The 20,533-nt window shown below is 39.5% G+C and overlaps 1 protein-coding gene across 4 annotated transcripts in view; it reads left to right on the forward strand.

Annotated features, from left to right (window-relative positions):
* Window positions 1–20,533, forward strand: part of LOC135113204 (protein DDI1 homolog 2-like) — a 123,891-nt gene that overhangs the window by 67,678 nt on the left and 35,680 nt on the right. For all 4 annotated transcript variants that reach the window (XM_064028345.1, XM_064028342.1, XM_064028344.1 and 1 more), the window contains 3 exons: window positions 3,567–3,700; window positions 7,725–7,845; window positions 12,903–13,135. In XM_064028345.1, coding sequence (XP_063884415.1) covers window positions 3,567–3,700; window positions 7,725–7,845; window positions 12,903–13,135 — 488 coding nt within the window. The remainder of the gene's footprint in view (window positions 1–3,566; window positions 3,701–7,724; window positions 7,846–12,902; window positions 13,136–20,533) is intronic.

The raw sequence follows: 20,533 nt of genomic DNA on the forward strand, positions 1-20,533 counted from the left end.
CAGACTACACAAAACACAAGCATTGAGTCAAGTTGTTCTCTGATGTGGCTCAGGAACTGAGGACTCGGTATCCTACAATGGTCAGTTTGACTGGAGGAAAGGCTGCTTTCACAATGTTTCTCTAGTGCATATTATGAAAAGAGACATGCACATCTGTATACAACCAGTTTAGTTTAATAATAAACTAGTACAAGTAGACATGTATGCAGCATTCTTGAGAGCCAGAGTTCTTCATCCCACTCTCACATCAAGCACATGGCAAGCAAAAAATATTTTCCCACTGCTGCTGAGTGAGGCCTTGCATGCCTTCTTGGTTGATGAAAGGTTATGTGTGGCTTATCATGGTGTGCTTGTAAAATACTGGCTGTCATGGGGACTTGGGGTGACTTACCATCCCAGGAACAAAGTCTAGGGATTATATGTACATATGCTTGGTGGTAAAATAAGTATCCAGGAACACAGGACCATAAGATGCCAGAACAAAGGCAAATGTTGCTCGTGTGAAGCGTGCTTAACACTTTCTCCAGGTATTTAGGCTTTTTCACTTCCATTCTCTCTCTATAACCACTTCACACCTTATAGCTGACACACTTATCCTGTGAAATATCCTGAAATCACAGATCTGTTTCCCTCCTCTCTTAACCATCATCTTTTTTCGCTCTTTACTTTCAGCTTCCATCTCTTTCATACACTATAGAATGAATCCATCGCTCTCTGGAGCTCCCTTTCCTCTGCCAACAGATTTGCTACTACGGCCTCTTTACCTCATTTTCAGTACTCCACCAGAATTTCTTGTATTAGCTTTTGTTTTCCTCGTACAGCTTTCTCTAAGAATATTAAACAGCCATAGAGAACAAATATTATTCATCCCAGTCCCACTTGTTTTCCTATATTAGAAATTTTCTCAAACCCTTCATTACACAAACACTTGCCTCCCTATAAAAACTTTAATTCTTTCTAACATCTGCCCTTCTACTGCAGAAATTTTTAAAACATTTCAAAGGGCTTTCATATCAATCCTGTAATATTTTTTCTCAAAGTCCATGAAAGCTGCATACCCTTTCCTCTTTTTTTTTTTATCATTGTCATATCATAGCATAAATTTAATTCATGCAGTCTTTTCCTTTCCTTAATCTTCCTTTTCCCTCATTGATCTTTACCTCAGTTTCTTCTATCAGTCCCATAAACTTTTCCTGATACACTAAGTAAACTTAAACCTCCTATAACTATTACGCTCATTCCTGCAGTCCTTACCCTTATTTATGTAGAGTTACAGTAACTGGCCAGCTCCACTTATGTGGTACTTTTCCCCTGGCTCCAATTCAATACACTCATCCTTTGGATGCCTGGATTATTAAGGGGAAGGAATCATCTGTCTAAGAATGACAAAAACCTGGGAACTGCAAGCTCTTTGGAATGTCATCAAAAATTTATGGAATAGAAGAGCAGATATTAGAAAAAATTAAAGCTTTATTTAGGAGGGCAAGTCCATCAGCTCCACAGTAAGATCTCTCATCCAATGGGTAGTAGGTACTACAGAAAATCATCAGATGTGAATTTGTTATATGTAAATACATAAACTAGTGGGAAATTTAAATCCTTTATCAAATATAAAATAAATAATTGATAATATGGATAACTCACATGTGAATTATGAAACTAGATGTGTGGGCAAGATGAATGGTATCCAAGGCAGAACAGAGACTAAAGTTAGTCTGTTCCCTCAAGTCTCCCTCCCCATCACCACCCCCACCATCCTCTCTTCTTGCTTTCTGCTGCCTCTTTTGATAACTCCATGAGTTTTTTTTTTTTTTTTCACAACAGTATTTTCCTTCCAAATAAATCCAGAAGAATCATCAGGAATATTATCAGTGAGATTATTTATGTCATCATCGTCACACTTAGTTACTTTTCCTTCATTTTCATCAAGATTTACCAACAAATTTTCCACATTTCACATGCTCTGTATTCTTCACCCCACCACTTCCTGGGCAAGGCATAATCCATCACCAAATTCACAAGGTGGGAATTTTGGTGATGTTAGCACATGCAAAAATTGACTATACAACTTGGACAGAGAAAGGAAACTGCCACTGGGGTCAGTGGGAGAGATAGTATGAGTGACAGAAGTTAAATAATTTCATACTGAGCATTTACACATGGCTCCCAAGGAAATTCTTCAGACCATGACCCTGCCACATCAGTCATGTGTCTGCCTGACATGTTAACTATTTTGTTGCTTCAGTATGGATGAGTACATCAATTTCATTAACAAACATGAAAATATTCTGAATATATGATTTCCTTAAGAATAATGACAATGATTTTGGTATATATACCACAACACTTGACAGAGCTGCTCTTTGAGCTTACCAAGATCACACAGTGACTGGCTAGTGACCATGCACCACAGGTCAGGTGGAGGCAGGTGACCATGGTCATTTCCTCACCATGAACAATGGAAACTTGGCCTTCTATACCTGCCATGTGCCCTTGTGTGCTTTGCAGTAGTGAGAAAAAACTTGTTTACAATGAAAAAAAAAAAGATCTTAGAAGAAAACACCAATAGAGGACCTTTAACTAAAAGCTAGGGGTATTCTCAGATCATCTTAGGTGCAGCACATTTAGATTTAGCAGGCAGAGGAAAGCTAAATTCCTAAGGGAGACACACCTAAACACTCAGTGCAAAATAATTTCACCATAATGAGATCGCACACCTGCTTAAGAGGCAGCTGGTTTTAACTACGTGCCTGGAATTATTTCATTAGATTCAAAATTAATTTATTAGATATGAATATGGGTAGACGTCCAATAATGTCGCTAGAAATTAATTTGTTAGATGCAAACTTGTTAGATCTGAGATCCCACTGTACTCATTCTTGGATGTTTGCCGAACTTGGTCTAGCAATCAGCAATATTGACTAGCCACCCCAGACTTTTACTACACTCTCTACCACTCAATACAACATAAACAGTAAATTAAAGAGGATTTTATTTAAATATACTAATAAAAATTTTTACAGTACATTTGGTAGTCTCTCTCTCTCTCTCTCTCTCTCTCTCTCTCTCTCTCTCTCTCTCTCTCTCTCTCTCTCTCTCTCTCTCTCTCTCTCTCTCTCTCTCTCTCTCTCTCTCTCTCTCTCTCTCTCTGTGATCTCTCCCCAGGTGTCATCTTAGCTTCTCTGTCTTTTACATACCTTCTCTTTCTTGTCCATCCTCTCAGTAGCCAACACTACTTTTACCTCCTTTCTCATAATGTTGCCATTGAAGAGCTGGATGGTGCATATGTGAATGATTTTGTTTAAAGCACTAACTTTAGTAATGATGCAGTTGTGAAAAGCAGTGTTTACTTAAAGTAACATTTTTCCCCTCCAAAAATTTTTTTAAAAGAACATTACATAATACCTTAGAGTTAAGAGGAACATTTCACCAACTTTTTTTTTTTTTTTTTTCATAATCCATTTTATTACATTCCAGTCTCAGGCATCTCTTACAAAGAGATTACAAATATATTAAGTCTGGTATGCCCCTAAGCTCACTGAATTTATGGTATGGTGGTGCTGCAGAAAAGTTTGCCACAGTGCTAAGGGAGCAGCAGGAAGTGAGGCGCAACAGGGAGCAGCAACGTATTCGCTTGCTGACAGCAGATCCTTTTGACATGGAGGCCCAACGGCTTATTGCTAATGAGATACAGCAGGAGGTAGGTGTGGAGTGGTGTGATAGTAATGCTAGCAGCACGGAGGTGCTGGTTGAGTGTTAGTTAAGTGAGTGAATGGGGTTGAATGTAGGGTTGTGTGAGATAATGCTTCACCCTGCTTAAGGGGAGCCAGAAATTTTTGTAATCATCTTGTGTGTGTGTGTGTGTGTGTGTGTGTGTGTGTGTGTGTGTGTATGTGTGTGTGTGTGTGTTTGATTCACCAAGGTCTTAAGCTTAGATCATGTGCTTCATTTGTGATAGCTATTTGTTCCTTGAGTGAGTGTTTAGGCAATGTTTTCATACATCACACATCATCTTGCTCAAGGTAGACAGCAACTGAATATTTATCTGTAAAAACCACTTGTTGCCAGAGCATGGTATGAACATTAGCCTGCCAAATGACATTACCACTGAACTACAGTACCCTTTTAAGTTTCACAATTACTTTCTTCTGAAGGCATAATGCTAAATTCAAGGATTGCAAACTCATGATATTGAAAGTACTGAAAACATTCTTATTTATTCTGGCTGCATGGCTTAGACTTGTGTGAGTGTGTGTATTTTGTTCTCACATTCATGGTGTGGCACTGCAGTGCCATGGCAGCTAAAATCATGTGAATGTGCTTTTTGCCCCCACATCCAGTGTGATGCAGCAGTGCAGTGCCACAGCATCTAAAAGTGTGTGTCTCTTTTGTCCTCACATCTGATGTGATTCGGCAGTGCAGCAATACTGCACCATTGTATCTAAATATGGTTGTGTGTGTTTTTTGTCCTCACATCTGGTGGTGGAGATGCATTACCATCACATCTAAAACTTTGTGTGTGTGTGTGTGTGTGTGTGTGTGTGTGTGTGTGTGTGTGTGTGTGTGTGTGTGTGTGTGTGTGTGTGTGTGTGTGTGTGTGTTTTGTCCTGGATGCAATTGAGGTGAAGGTTAAGAATTCCTACACACTTTGCAAATAGAAAGACTGACGGATGGAGGGAAAGACAGACAGACAGATGGACGGACAGACAAAGAGATCTTGACATGTGGGTTGCTTTTGTGGATCTCATTTATCCACCACAGTTGTTGCTTACTGTGGACCAGCATGTGTGACGAGGTGGAGAGAGAGACAGTTGCAAAGAGGAGGAGGAGGAGGAGGAGGAGGAGGAGGAGGAGGAGGAGGAGGAGGAGGAGATGATAGTGATGAATGTAATAGTGGAAGAACACAGAGAGGTAGACAAAGGAATAGTTAGAAGGACAAAGGAGGTGAAGGAAGAAGAGGAGAAGGTGTAGGAGGAGGTGAAAGAAGAGGAGGAAGAGGAAGAGAAGGCGACAATAGTTTTGATGGTGTTGTCAGTGATAGGGGTGAAGTAGAGACTACGAGGAGAGAGAGAGAGAGAGAGAATTCAACATACATGGAGCGGGAGAACATATCAAATAAACATAAGCAGTGCAGCGCTATCACATCCGCCACAGTAGTGAGACATCTCATCTATTTGTTTTTTTGCAATATGGCAGTGCAGCACTATTACATCTGCCACAGTAGTGAAACACCTCTCATTTGTTTTTTCGCAATGGCAGTGCCATCACCAGACTTCCTCTCCCTTTCTCTTGCATGCAAAGTGACTGTGATTAGTGTTGTGGTTAAGAAGTGGTTTATCCACATGAAAAATTTGGATGTTCAGGTATGTGAAATGTACATGGAAATGCGTATACGCAGGAAAATGATGCACAAAAGTCAGGATGGTAAGAATTTAGGACTCATCATAAAACTTCAGGATTGTGAAACTCAGATACTGTGAAACTCATGGGATGCTGTAGTAAGATTTTTGTGTGTGTGTGTGTGTGTGTGTGTGTGTGTGTGTGTGTGTGTGTGTGTGTGTGTGTGTGTGCTTGTGCTTGCACTTGCAACTCAACAAGTTTTTGTGAAGAGCACTTTAGACATTTTAGATGCAAAAGTGATATCTATGGAGTAAGGAAGAGTGCTTATGATTGACAAAGATGAATAGAGTGTTATGATGATTTCATATATGGAAAAATACTTTGATGGCTCTGACATGAAATTTTCCTGTTTCTGATCTGGTTAGTGGATTGGGTTAAAGTTAAGTCCCCATCAGGGGTAAACTAGCTCAACTGTTGAATCTTGCCACAGAAACTGCTGGATATTCTATGCAACTGATCCTCACATAGTGTGGCATGGTGAAAATAGTCCCCAAAAATATGTTTATAACATGTTTCTAACTTTGGCTTGGACCGGGTTTTTTTTTTTTTTTTTTTTTTTTTTTTTGTGTTTTTTATGATGTAGGAGGATCAAGGGCAACAAAAATACAATAAAAAACAAAGCCCGCTGAGATGCCAATCCCATAAAAGGGTCCAAAGCGGTAGTCAGAAATTGAAGGATAAGTGTCTTGAAACCTCCCTCTTGAAGGAATTCAAGTCATAGGAAGGTGGAAATGCAGAAGCTGACAGGAAGTTCCAGAGTTTACTAGAGAAAGGGATGAATGATTGAGAATACTGGTTAACTCTTGCATTAGAGAGGTGGACAGAATAGTGGTGAGAGAAAGAAGAAAGTCTTGTGCAGCAAGGCTGCTGGAGGAGGGGAGGGATGCAGTTAGCAAGATCAGAAGAGCAGTTAGCACAAAAATAGCAGAAGACAGCTAGAGATGCAACATTGTGGCAGTGAGAGAGAGGCTGAAGACAGTCAAATAGAGGAGAAGAGTTGATGAGATGAAAAGCTTTTGATTCCACCCTGTCTAGCAGAGCAGTATGAGTGGAATCCCCCCAGACATGTGAAGCATACTCCATACATGGACAAATAAGCCCCAGTTAGCAACTGGGAAGGGGTGAAAAAAAACTGGCGGAGACATCTCAGAATGCCTAACTTCATAGAAGCTGTTTTAGCTAGAGTTGAAATGTGAAGTTTCCAGTTCAGATTATAAGTAAAGGACAGACCAAGGATGTTCAGTGTAGAAGAGGGGGACAGTTGAGTGTCATTGAAGAAGAGGGGATAGTTGTCTGGAAGGTTGTGTTGAGTTGATAGATGGAGGAATTTTTTGAGGCATTGAACAATACTAAGTTTGTTCTGTCCCAATCAGAAATTTTAGAAAGATCTGATTGGGGCAGAGTAAACTTAGTATTGTTCAATGCCTCAAAAACTCAATTTCTCCACCTATCAACTCTACACAACCATCCAGACAACTATCCCCTCTTCTTCAATGACACTCAACTGCCCCTCTCTTCAACAAGAGTGTTTGGAATATGTTGGAAACTCAATCATGTTGGTAGCACTGGTGTACATGAAGCTATAAGCTGCCAGAACTCTCCAGAATGTCCATGCTTTTGCATGAAACATTGCCTAAAACAACTCGTTAACATGCTTAAAATCTGTTTCCATCATGAGACTAGCAGTGTTTAGGGCAAAGTTCTTGGGTGTGTTACTGTACTTCAGTTAACCATGTCATGCAGATTTCTGTATATACAACAGTCTTTATAAAAATTAGAGCCACTTCAACACAAAATTGGGCTTGCGCAACACAGCTGTATCAACAGAAGTACTGTCACTTTCTTAACATTTGTGACCTTACTTTATTAAGGGATTTAAGAAACCTGTTACCAGTACCTTAACTGTACCATGCACATTCTGTTGTTCTTGTTTTTTGATGAATTAGTATTATTATACAAACTGAAAAGCATCACTATATATATATATTTGAATATTTTAACAAATGAACTTCATTAACCAGCTTTCCTATGCATGACTTTATTTAAAGATACAGGCTGAGAGTTTCCATACATTATGCATCATTGACCTTTTCACTTCTAGATGGTTTCTTAGAATCATTTACAACTTTTTGTATTTTGGTCTCCTAAAATAGATACATTGTCTATAAAAACAAAATTAACATCTATCCTGTCTTTCTGTGCATCCATACAATTATTTTTTTATTGTTGGTCTAATTATTAGCAAAGGACAACTATAATAGTAAAATAATTAGAACATGCTCCTGCCTATAATAATATGTAGTAAATTCATATATCATTCACAGAACATCAACAGCAATATGGAGACAGCAATGGAATACAACCCAGAAAGCTTTGGCCTTGTCCACATGTTGTACATCAACTGCAAGGTGAACGGCCATGATGTAAAGGCCTTCATTGACTCAGGTGAGGCAAGATAGGGGAAGAAAGGAAGAGAGGAAGATAAAAGTTAGGTGGATATGGGAGAGGAAGTAAAGGCTAGAAAGGATACATGAGGAAGGAAAATATAGGCATAGATATTATGTTACACACAATCTTGGATAAAATTGATTATTTCATGGCAGTTTGTTGTAATCTAATTTCTACTTCAAATAAAGTTAAATGCTGAATTTTCAAGTCTTACTACGATGTAGATGCCTATCAATACTGAATATTAAGTCCAGTCCATCTACAGATTATGTTCCATTACTAATAAGTTTTCTCCTTGGTGATCAGGATAGGAATTGATGGGATCTGTGATGCAGTTACCAATCTCTGGAAAATAAGAATTAAGTTAACACAAACACCACATATCTTCCCTCTACTGTTCCTGAGCCACTACAAAATAACTTTCAACACACCTGTATTATCTGCCTCACTAATAGACACTCTTTTTCAGCCACTACCAAATTATGTAAAAACCTCACACCCACAAAACCATAAGGTTTTATTTATGTAAGGGTTCTGTTCAAGGGAAACAAAAATTGAAAAAAAAAATCCACTGAAGGTGCCAGTCTGAGAACAGTTCAAAATTAAGTATAAAATTAAAGTAAAGTGCCTTAAAGACAGTTCAAAATCAAATATAAAATTAAAATAAAGTATCTTGAAACAGGCATGGAGTTTCAGAGTTTACCAGTAGAAGTGATGGAACATTGAGAATACTGGCTTACTCATTCCTTAAGAAGGTGGAGAGAATAGGGATAAGAAAAGTAGAGAATCTGATGGAATGAGGCTATTGGGAAGGGGAAAGCAGGCAGTTAGCAAGATCAGAAGAGTAATCAGCATGAAAGTAGCAATAGAAGATAAAATGAGACACAATCTTGTGATGAAGAGAGAGAGGATGAAGAGAAGCGGTTAGAGGAGGGGAATTGATGAGATGAAATGCTTTTGATTTCACCATGTTTAAAAGACCAGTATGAATGAAACCACACCTCATGTAGACATGCTTCACATGTCTGTGGGGGTTCCATTTGTACTACTCTTCTAGACAGGGTGGAATCAACAGCTTTTCGTCTTATCAACTCCTCTCCTCTGACTGACTGTCTTCAGCCTCTCTCTCACCACCGCAATGTTGCATCTCTAGCCATCTTCTACCGCTATTTTCATGTTAACTGCTCTTCTGATCTTGCTAACTGCATGCCTCCCCTCCTCCCATGGCCTCGCTGCACAAGACTTTCTTCTTTCTCTCACCCCTATTCTGTCCACCTCTCTAATGCAGAGAAAGGAGTGAATGATTGAGAATACTGGTTAGTATTCTCAATCATTTATTCCTTTCTCTGGTAAACTCTGGAACTCTCTGCCTGCTTATGTATTTCCACCTTCCTATGACTTGAATTCCTTCAAGAGGGAGGTTTGAAGACACTTATCCATCAATTTTTGACTACTGCTTTGACCCTTTTATGGGACTGGCATTTCAGTGGACTTTTTTTTTTTATTGGATTTTTGTTGCCCTTGGCCAGTGTCCCTCCTACATAAAAAAAAATAAATAAATAAAAAAAATAAGGACCAAGTAGAGTTAGCAGATATGGATATGAGAAAAACTGACAAAGATGCCTCAGAACTATTAACTTCATAGAAGCAGCTTTAATGAAATGTAAAGTTTCCAGTTGAGATTTTCTAGTGAAGGGTGAAGTTATTATATTCTCATTTCCATAAGTTCTTTCCTTTTGTTATGAATTTATTGTGTGTGCCCCATAACAGGGTTGAGCTATGTGGGGAGATGAGTAAGTTCCACTGCTGTTCCCTTGGCGAGTGTTGTATCTTTAGTGTAATATTTCCCACTACTCAGTATTAGTCTTTTTATCTTTTTCCTATTTCCCATCATAGTAGTGAGCTGAAATTGAAACCCATGAAAGTGTGAAAGTTGTAGTCAAGCATAAAAGAACAAAATTCTAGCTGGCCGCTACAATTTTCATGAAGTGATTCATTGAATTAAAATGATTTTGGGAGTGAGACAGTTTGTGAGCAGTGTTAAGTGTAGGCCTTGTGATTTCCAGTGAGGTGATGCATGTCAGCAAATTAGCCGCCCACCTCCCAATGCTTAGTCAGTTGGCAAGTCACATTCAGAGAAGTAGAATGCTTTTGTTGTGAGTGCTGGTATACTTGTGTAAGTTCTTTTATAAGTCATGTGAACAATTGGGTGAGAGGCTGGGTATTAGTTACATACCTTTAAGTTCATTGTATTGCTTTGGCTATCCAAGGATGCCCAGAATACCACTCTCAAGGCTCTCTGGTGTTTTGTAGAGACAACCACCTCTCACATCGTGATTATTTTGTCTGTCTTGTGTCCGTTGTCTGTTAAGGTAGATTGGCAATTTGCTTGAAGTTGTTTTCTGACTCAGTTAACTCTCTTCTGGTCTTCTTTAATTAAATGCTACTGGCCTATGCATTGCTGTCATTATTTGTGCATCTTTGTTGGACAGAGGATTATCCTTTGTTTGTGCTGTGTATCGTTTGGTACTCTCCTTTCTCTCCTGATCTGCTAACATTATCGATGAGCTCTGTCATCTGGGAGATCTGAGATGAGAAGAGTCATCAGTCTTACTTAAGGCCAGTTCACAATGGGCAAATTCTAGCAAAATGTCACTGGAATTGTCAATGGCAGACACCAAGATGTTGCCAGCTACCAAGGATTCACAGACACCTGCATGTTGGTTTCTCACTGTGGGAATGAGGTTAATCGCTGGGGCAAGGAAAGCAGATACTGTTGAGCCAGCCAATTCAAGCATGATACAAACCCAAATGCATCACTTGTATTGATTACCACAGCCATGTGAATTTCTCTCAGCCCTTGGTCTTACCCATGGACACTGTCTCCCAACAAGAAGCTGATCTTGGGGATGAGACATGTCATTGCTCCAATCTTACCCCAAGTAAATAAACAAAGAAATAAATGAAATTTTACCAAGATCTAATTGTTACTGTTGAATAAAGAATGCATCAGTAGATGTAAGTGAAAAAAGACAGTTCTTCCACTGGTGTTTTGTAAATATTTACCAAGCATTTTAAGTACTGAATATTGTTTCCTCGTATTGTTGTTATAAAGCTTGTGGTGTTTGTTATTTGCAGGAGTGCATTATATGTTGCAAAATATGTACTATTTGCAGTTTTTCTTTACTTAAGCAAGGTTTTAGGGGCTCAGAGATGTTCTTAACTGGGGACACTAATTTTACATGGATTTTAATTTTTCAACCTCAGTCGTGACCTCTGGAACCAATTAACGATGTATGGTGAAGTGTATATATATATATATATATATATATATATATATATATATATATATATATATATATATATATATATATATATATATATATATATATATATATATATACAGTGACACCTTGACTTACAAGTTTAATTCATTCCATGCCAGAGCTCATAACTGAATTTGCTCGTATGTCAAATAAATTTTCCCCGTTGAATTGAATTGAAATGCCATTAATCCTTTCCAGCCCCCCAGAAACCAAATTTTTTTATATGTTTTTAAATACAGTAAACTGTTGATATAATGAACCTCTATTTACTCAATTTCTGGTATAATGACCCCTTTAAGGCTATTGAACACTCATTTTATTTTATGAAACTGTAAATTATGGCATATTTGAAAATTATTGAATGCTCGCTTTATTTTAAATGTGGGAGAGTTGGCTGACACACACTCAGCTGCATATTTGAGAGATAAATTGTGGCTGTGTAAACAGCTGGTGAGTGACCATGACAATGGCTGATGACGTATCTCTCTCTCTCTCTCTCTCTCTCTCTCTCTCTCTCTCTCTCTCTCTCTCTCTCTCTCTCTCTCTCTCTCTCTCTCTCTCTCTCTCTCTCTCTCTCTCTCTCTCTCTCTCTCTCCATTTTTGTTCATTACATAAAGGGTTTACTGTAAGAAAATGTATATACACTCGTATTACAGACCTAGCTTTAATGGATTTCGGAAGCAGCAGACAAAATCTGGAGTAGCCATCTCAATTTAAAAGTCCTGTACACTATGGATTAAGTTGTGGCAACACTGGACATGTGCCAGCTGCTTTGAGAAGTGACTGCTTGTTTGCAGGTGGTCACTTTGTAACATAAGTGTAACAACACATTTTTGTGGTTTTGTAGTTTGTTTTGTGTGGTTTTTCCCTTTTTATGTGTTTTGTTTGAATTATCATAATTTTCTATAACATGGCATCCCATAGTATCCATGGTAACCATAGTCAGTACCCAGGGGAGTAGCAACAGTGAGAAGGAAGACTTAAGATGCTCGTGACATTGCCAAAACTATCGGAGGTCTGTAGCTGTATAGACAACTGATAAAATTTGTGAAACACACCATGAATAGAGATATCAGTGTTCATTATGGAAATTTCAGAATTCTTCACACACACACACACACACACACACACACACACACACACACACACACACACACACACACACAGAGAGAGAGAGAGAGAGAGAGAGAGAGAGAGAGAGAGAGATGATGATGATGCCACATAGCATTTTACAGAAGTACTTTTAATCACCACAGTAATGTTGTCGTATAATGTTTATCGGTAAATTACATGCTTTTTTACTTCATTTGTCTTGTTATAAGATACTGTAATATTCTTCAGCCTGCAAAAAATAAGATAAAACCATTCGTAATTTGAGCAAGGGGCACCTCCGAGGCTGTGACAATGCAACCGTCTGTCCGTCACCTCATAGCTACACGTATAGTACACCCATACATTTTCAGCTCCTCTGACAGGTAAACAAAGCCTTAAAATGCATATGTGTATAGAACATTTTCTACTTAGAAGTACACATTCTTTCACCTCTTTCAGTATTTGCAGAAACTCGCATTACACCCTGTATAGATATATATACATATAATCAGCCAACACAAAATACACCTAACAAATGTCCCTAACCATCTAATTTCATTATACCTCCTACATATTTATCACCAATGCTTTCAAAACACTCCCTCTTTCTATTCTCATAGTTTCAAACCTCAACAGGTGCACAGATGACCATCATGTCCCAGGCATGTGCTGAACGATGCAGCATCATGCGGCTGGTGGACACACGGTGGGCTGGTGTGGCCAAGGGTGTTGGTACCCAGCCCATCATTGGCCGTGTCCACCTTGTCCAGATTCAGATTGAGGGGGACTTCCTTGCTTCATCCTTTGCCATCATGGCAGATCAGCCCATGGACATGTTACTTGGCCTTGATGTGATGAAGAGGCATCAGGTAAGTGGTTTGACAGGGTGAGGAAAATGTGGGGCTGAGGGGTTCCATAGAGATAATGAGGGTCACTGGCAAAATGGATTGGATGAAGTGAAAGTTAAGGATGTTGGGACAGTGTAGATCCTATAGTGGAGACAGTGAAGGGAATGATGAGGGCAAGATGTCTGAGAGTGATGTCAAAATTAAATATAAGATATATGGAATAATAATATGTACACACACACACACACACACACACACACACACACACACACACACACACACACACACACACACACACACACACACACACACACACACACACACACACATATACACACATGCCGGCCACCTGTTCAGATGTGGGTGCTAGAGCTCCTGAAGATACAAGCTACTGGATCTGCTGGACAAAACAACAAGGCCTAGTAATGTATATGCAGGGGTGAGAGGGGATTTGCAGAGTGTCCTGTCTCCAAATTTAATATGTAAAGGAGTATTTGAGGTTAAAAGAAATGGAAGGAAAGGAAGATTTAGGTGGTGCCACTCGGTGTGTTTGTAAACAAACCGAGTGAGGAGGTGAGACAGAAGGCACATTTTATTGAAGCCCCTGTGGGCTTGAGATAATTGATGGAAGCAAGTGAAGAAAGGGATTCTTCAGGATTCAGAGAAGAGAAAGGAAATATGATGAGGATAATCAGCATAGAGAAAGAAATAAAGTGCATGAAGGAACTGATCTCTGGCATTCTGGAAAAGCAGGACAAACTTATTATGGAAAACAAAGAACTGAGAAAGAAGTACAGTGAATGTGAGAGTGCTCTAAAGATAAACAATGAGATGAAAGAGGCAATGGAGGAACTAAAGAAAGAAAATGAGATACTCCAGACTAAGTGTAATGATTATGAAGTAACTCTGCAAGGGCTGCAACAAAAGGTGGAGGATAGTGCAGGAAAAGTGGAAGGAGTGGTATGTGAAACCAAACTGGAGGAACTAAGAAATGCCTGGAAGAAAGAACATGAGCTTCACAGAGGTGGTTAAAAACCAAATACAGGAAAAAAACCAAGGACACAGTAATCCAAGTAATTGAAGAAAAGGAGAGTTTGGTGAGACACAAAGGATAAGAAGAAATGTATGGTCTTTTTTGGACTGCAAGAGAAGAAAACCCTTGTAAAGTGTCAGAGAGAGAGGCGAGAAAGAATTGGTAAGAAATATTATTACAATGGACCAAGATGAGGAACAGGGACTGGAACGAGAAGTGGAAGAAGCATATAGAATTGGAAAATATAGTGAAGGAGGTAAAAGACCTTTAAAAGTGAGAATGAGATATCAAGTTGCAGTAGAGGAGATCCTAGTGAGAACAGGGAAGCTGACTGAAAGCTCAGAATACAAGAATATTTGGGTAAAAAGAGATATGAACTTGGAAGAAAGGGAAAAGAGAGATCTGAGAAATGAAACCAAGGAAGAAAGAGTGAGAGAAGGACAGAGACCGAGAAGAGGAGATTTTATTGGAGGGTACTAGATATGAGACTAAGGAAATGGTATATTCGGGAAAGGGAACAAGAAATGAAAGAACCACAGCAACAGACAGAGAAATTGCATGTGGAGGGAGAAGTAGTACATTAAGAGTAATGTATACAAACATAGATGGGTTACTTTCAGGTGTACTGGAAGTGAGAGATTACTTAATGGAAAATAGACCAGATGTGTTGTGCCTAACCAAGACAAAGTTAAAAGAGGAAGTCTATTTAAACTTTAAGGAAGAAGGATATAATTATTGGAGGAGAGATAGAAAGGGAAAAGGAAGAGGGGGAGTACTAATACTGGTTCGAGATGATATATATGTTGAAGAAGTGCAATATGGAGATGGCATGGTGGAGGTCATAGGTATAACAGTCACGACCAGTGGGGGAGAAAGGAGGAGGTTCATATTAATGTATGTGCCACCAAAGACTAATACATGGAGGTTGGAGGATCACAAGGAAATGCAAAAGAAATTGTTGAAGTGCCTAGATAACATAATAAGGAAGGACAGTAAAATACTACTAGTAGGAGACTAACTGCAATAATATAAACTGGGAGGAGTTGGAAGTTTATGGAAATGCTGGACCGTGGAGTGAAGAAATGGTCGTGTTGACCAATAGCAGCAGCATTTTAGTGTCGCCTTATGTATCTGCATTTTTTTTTTTTTTTTCTTCATGTGTTAATTGGTAGATGTCTGGTAATATCATAACAAGGGGTATATATACAGAAGAATATGTACAACAAACATGATTCATTGCAGTGTTGTGTTTGTTATAGCAAATGTGCGTTATTTTTTTTATTTATTTATTTTTTTTTTTTATGTAGGAAGGACACTGGCCAAAAATCCAATAAAAAAATATGCCCACTCAAATGCCAGTCCCACAAAAGGGTCAAAGCAGTGGTCAAAAATTGATGAATAAGTGTCTTGAAACCTCCCTCTTGAAGGAATTCAAGTCATAGAAAGGTGGAAATACAGAAGCAGGCAGGGAGTTATGGTGACTGAAGGACTCATGGGAAAAAATTAATTGGTTCCAGGGAACTAGAAAAAAAACATTAAAAAATCACAATTAAAAAAAAAAATTTTGCACCATTACATTTGAGATAACACAACAAATATATACAGTACCCACCCAAGTTTCCAGCCTATTCCTAAATTATTACCATCCTGAGTTTTGCGCATTATCACTCCAAGTTTCTTGCTGCTTTGATAAGTATTGGTCACATTTACCTGTTGTCAGCATCTCTCTGAAAGTAAGAACAATCCTAAGGATTGCTAAATATGAAACTGATTGAGAATGAAAATGGAATTGTGTATACAAGAGTAAGAAAGAGTGAGAAAAGATGAAGCGAAAATTATATAAAATGAATGAGAGAGAGAGAGAGAGAGAGAGAGAGAGAGAGAGAGAGAGAGAGAAAGAGAGAGAGAGAGAGAGAGAGCAAGCAAGCTTTCACTCTCTTATTTCCTATCTCTAACAGATAAGGGGGAAGGGAGGTGACAGGGAGGGAGGTTTGAGACAAAAGAAAACAAGGGAGAAGAAAGGAAAAAGAAAGGTAGGGACAGTTGGTGGATAGGTCATCAGTGGCTCGCACAGCTGGTAAGTTAGTCTTGCAAGTTGTAGTTTGTTATTCCAATAATTTTTTTTAAATAAAATTTCGTTGCTTGCACAAATGGTGAGTTCGTCTTGCCAATTTTTGTTTATTTTTCTGATTGAACTTTTATTAAAATTCGAGTGCTCACATTAGTGGCGAGTTTGTTATGCCAGCTTTGGTTCATTATTCTGATTAAATATTTATTAAAATTTGAGTGCCCTGCTGCAGTTGTGTTATAATGACCATGCACTGTTGCATACCGTACTGTATATATGTGTAAGTGCACTCATACTTCAGTACTACAGACTAAAAGGGGGGGAACAGCAGTCTGATAAAGCTGATTGTCTGTAGGTACAGATACAATGAAGCCCCAGTTTTTTCATGGGATTATGTTCCAAAGGCACCCATGAAGTGCCAAAATCCACATTATATTGATGCTACCCCAAAAATGTCTATTTATTGTCTCTCAATAAGAAAAATCAGTTCAGGTACTCACTGATGATGGATGAGATGAATGAAGATGATGAAGTAGCTGTACATATATGGAGAGAGAGAGAGAGAGAGAGAGAGAGAGAGAGAGAGAGAGAGAGAGAGAGAGAGAGAGAGAGAGAGAGAGAGATGAATTGTGGTTTAGTGATGGCCAGTGAGTGACCTTAGCAGTAGCCGGTGGCACACCGCTTTCTCTCTCTCTCTCTCTCTCTCTCTCTCTCTCTCTCTCTCTCTCTCTCTCTCTCTCTCTCTCTCTCTCTCTCTCTCTCTCTCTTAGATAAGTTAACACACACACACACACACACACACACACACACAGGAGGCAGTAGGCACCTGCCGAAACAATAATTACTCCCAGTGAGGTCTAAAGCACTGGATCAGGGGGGTGCTGTGAACTTATCATTAAACCCAGCTTTGACCTCACTGAACATTTCCCTTTGTGTCTCACAACACAAGGGGGCAGTCACAGCCTGCCCTCTAAAGACGGCTCTCTTCCTCCACACAAAACTACACGCACCTAATAACACACACACCTTTCACTCAGAAAATTCAAAATTATCTTGGCGAATCCTACACCAGCCTTGGAGTCCCCATCTGGGGAGGGGACTACAAATGCCCCCAGGTCAGACTACCCTTCTGACAACGACCCTAAATGTCTGGACACCCCCCCTCAACTTTTTCTTCATTAACTTTAGCAACATTTGCAGTCTAAGATCCAATTTTCAGTCTATACAACACCACCTCTTCTCTTCTAAAACCTCATTTTCATTTCCTCACTGAAACTCAGGTGTCTGAGGCAACTGTCATTTGTCCTTTTCTGTTCCCCCCTACTTTCTCTATCTTTATTTTCAATCCAAAGCTGGATGTTGCATCTGTGTGTGCAGTGACTTAACCTGCTCTCATGCCCACGCTTTTGAATCTTCTGAGTTTTCCACCATCTGGTTATGACTGCAGAGTCACTCTCAAATTAAATTTATCTGTGCTGTATACCTCTCACCTAACTCCTCTAACTATAAGAAATTCTTTGACTAAACTTCCTAAGTGGAGCACATTCTCTCTTCCCTTTCGCAAAGATCTCCATTCTTGGAGACTTCAATGTTCACCATCAGGTTTGGCTTTCCTCTCCCTTCACTGATCATCCTGGTGAACTAGCCTTCAACTTTGCTATCCTCCACAACCTAGAGCAATTGGTGCAACACCCTACACATATTCCTGATGGTCTTGGAGATATACCAGACATTCTTGACCTTTTCCTGACTTCTAATCCTTCTGCTTATACTGTCACCCTCTCTTCTCTGTTGGGCTCTTCTGATCACAATCTCATATCTGTATCTAGTCCTATCACTCCAATCCCTCCTCAGGATCCCCATAAGAAAACTCTGCTAGTTGAGGGGACCTGAGGAGGTATTTTGCTGATTTTTCTTGGAATGACAACCACTTCCATGTCAGAGACCCGTCTTTGTGTGCCGAGCACATAACAGAGATGATAGTGTCTGGCATGGAGGTTTACATTTCTCACTCTTTTTCTCAACCTAAAACTTCCAAACTTTGATTTAACACAGCTCGTTCTCATGCTGTACATGATAGAGAGGTGGCCCACAAAAGGTACTTAAGCTTTCCATCACCAGAATCTCATGCATTTTATATTTCTGTACGAAACCATGCCAAGTCTGTTCACCAAATAGGCAAAAATCCTTCATTAACAGAAAGTGTCAAAATCTTTCAAGATCTAACTCCCCTCTTGACTTCTGGCACCTAGCCAAAAATATCTCCAGTAACTTTGCTGCTTCTTCTTATAAGAAGCTTTAATTTCCTGCCTATCGAAAGTTTTTTAATCTATCCTCATCAGGAAGATTCTTAAATATCTATCACTTCACAACTTTCTATCTGATTGCCAGTATAGATTCTGTCAAGGCTGCTCTACTGGTGATCTTCTGGTTTTCCTTACTGAATCTTGGTCATCCTCTTTTAGAGATTTTGGTAAAACTTGCTGTTGCCTTGGATATATCAAAAGCTGGCAGAAAGCTTTGATTTCCAAACTACCCTCCTACGAATTCTATCCTTCTCTCTGTAACTTCATCTCAAGTTTCCTTTCTGATGGTTCTATTGCTGCTGTGGTAGACAGTCACTGTTCTTCTAAATCTATTATTGGTGGTGTTCCTCAGGATTCTGTCCTGTCACCCACTCTCTTCTTATTATTCATCAATGACCTAAACCAAACTTCTTGTCCTATCCACTCCTACACTGATGATACCACCCTGCACTTTTCCATGTCTTTTCATAGGCATCCAGCCCTTCAGGAAGTAAACACTTCACACAGGGAAGCCACAGAATGCTTGACTTCTGATTTTTCTAAAATTTCTGATTGGGGCAGAGCAAACTTGGTATTCTTCAATGCCTCAAAAACTCATTTCCTTCATCTATCAACTCAACACAACCTTCCAGACAACTATCCCCTCCTCTTCAATGATACTCAACTGTCCCCCTCTTCTACACTGAACATCCTCAGTCTGTCCTTCACTTATAATCTGAACTGGAAACTTCACATCTCATCTTTAGCTAAAACAGCTTCTATGAAGTTAGGCATTCTGAGACATCTCCACTGGTTTTTCTCACTCCCCAGCTGCTAACTCTGTAGAAGGGCCTTATCTGTCCATGTATGTGAAGCATACTCCATGTATGGAGTATGCTTCACATGTCTGGGGGGGTTCACTCATACCGATCTTCTAGATAGGGTGGAATTGAAACCTTTTCGCCTCATCAATTCCTCTCCTCTAACAGACTGTCTTCATCCTCTCTCTCATCACCACAGTGTTGCATCTCTTCTACCCCTATTTTTCATGCTAACCTGCTCTTCTGATCTTGCTTACTGCATGCCTCCCCTCCTCCTGCAACCTCACTGCACAAGACTTTCCTCTTTCTCTCACCCCCTATTCTGTCCAGCTCTCTAATGCAAGAGTTAACCAGTATTCTCAATCATTCATCCCTTTCTCTGGTAAACTCTGGAACTCCCCTACCTGCTTCTGTATATCCACCTTCCTATGACTTGAATTCCTTCAAGAGGGAGGTTTCAAGACACTTATCCTCCAATTTTTGACTACTGCTGTGGACCCTTTTCTGAGACTGGCTTCTCAGTGAGGCTCTCTCTCTCTCTCTCTCTCTCTCTCTCTCTCTCTCTCTCTCTCTCTCTCTCTCTCTCTCTCTCTCTCTCTCTCTCTCTCTCTCTCTCTCTCTCTCTCTCTCTCTCTCTCTCTCTCTCTCTCTCTCTCTCTCTCTCTCTCTCTCTCTCTCTCTCTCTCTCTCTCTCTCTCTCTGATAAGTTAACATACACACACAGAAAAAGGGAGAGAGAGAGAGAGAGAGAGAGAGTTAATAAGTAACAAAATTAATGTAACATGTACCAAATAATAAGCAATAAAGGAAAACATTTATATATCCAAATTACAACACAAATATAAATAGGTCAGGGATGTACGTAATGGAGTGTGAGTGTACGTGTGTGAGTATGAGTGTTCTTCGCACCTTCTTCTAACTCATGACAATGTAACCGAAACCAGGCAGCAGGAATGAGGATGGTTCCAATTGCGAGAAGCGATTTGAGACTGACAAGGTGTGGAGGTGGAAGTCAGTCGTCAGCTCAATTAGCTCGATCGAGACACGAGTTGAGACGCGTTTCTAAAGCTTCGTATCTATGATACTGTCACAGTGTGGTCAAGACAGTATTCGAAGCCAATAGTTAGTTGGAGAGATTAGTGTTTGGTGAGGCAGGTACGAGGGCTGTAATAAGATATAGATAGGAGGCTTGCATGGCATGGGCTTTCATGA

This window comes from Scylla paramamosain, chromosome 25, assembly GCF_035594125.1.
Source record: "Scylla paramamosain isolate STU-SP2022 chromosome 25, ASM3559412v1, whole genome shotgun sequence".
In the NCBI taxonomy this organism is placed as follows: Eukaryota; Metazoa; Arthropoda; class Malacostraca; order Decapoda; family Portunidae; genus Scylla; species Scylla paramamosain.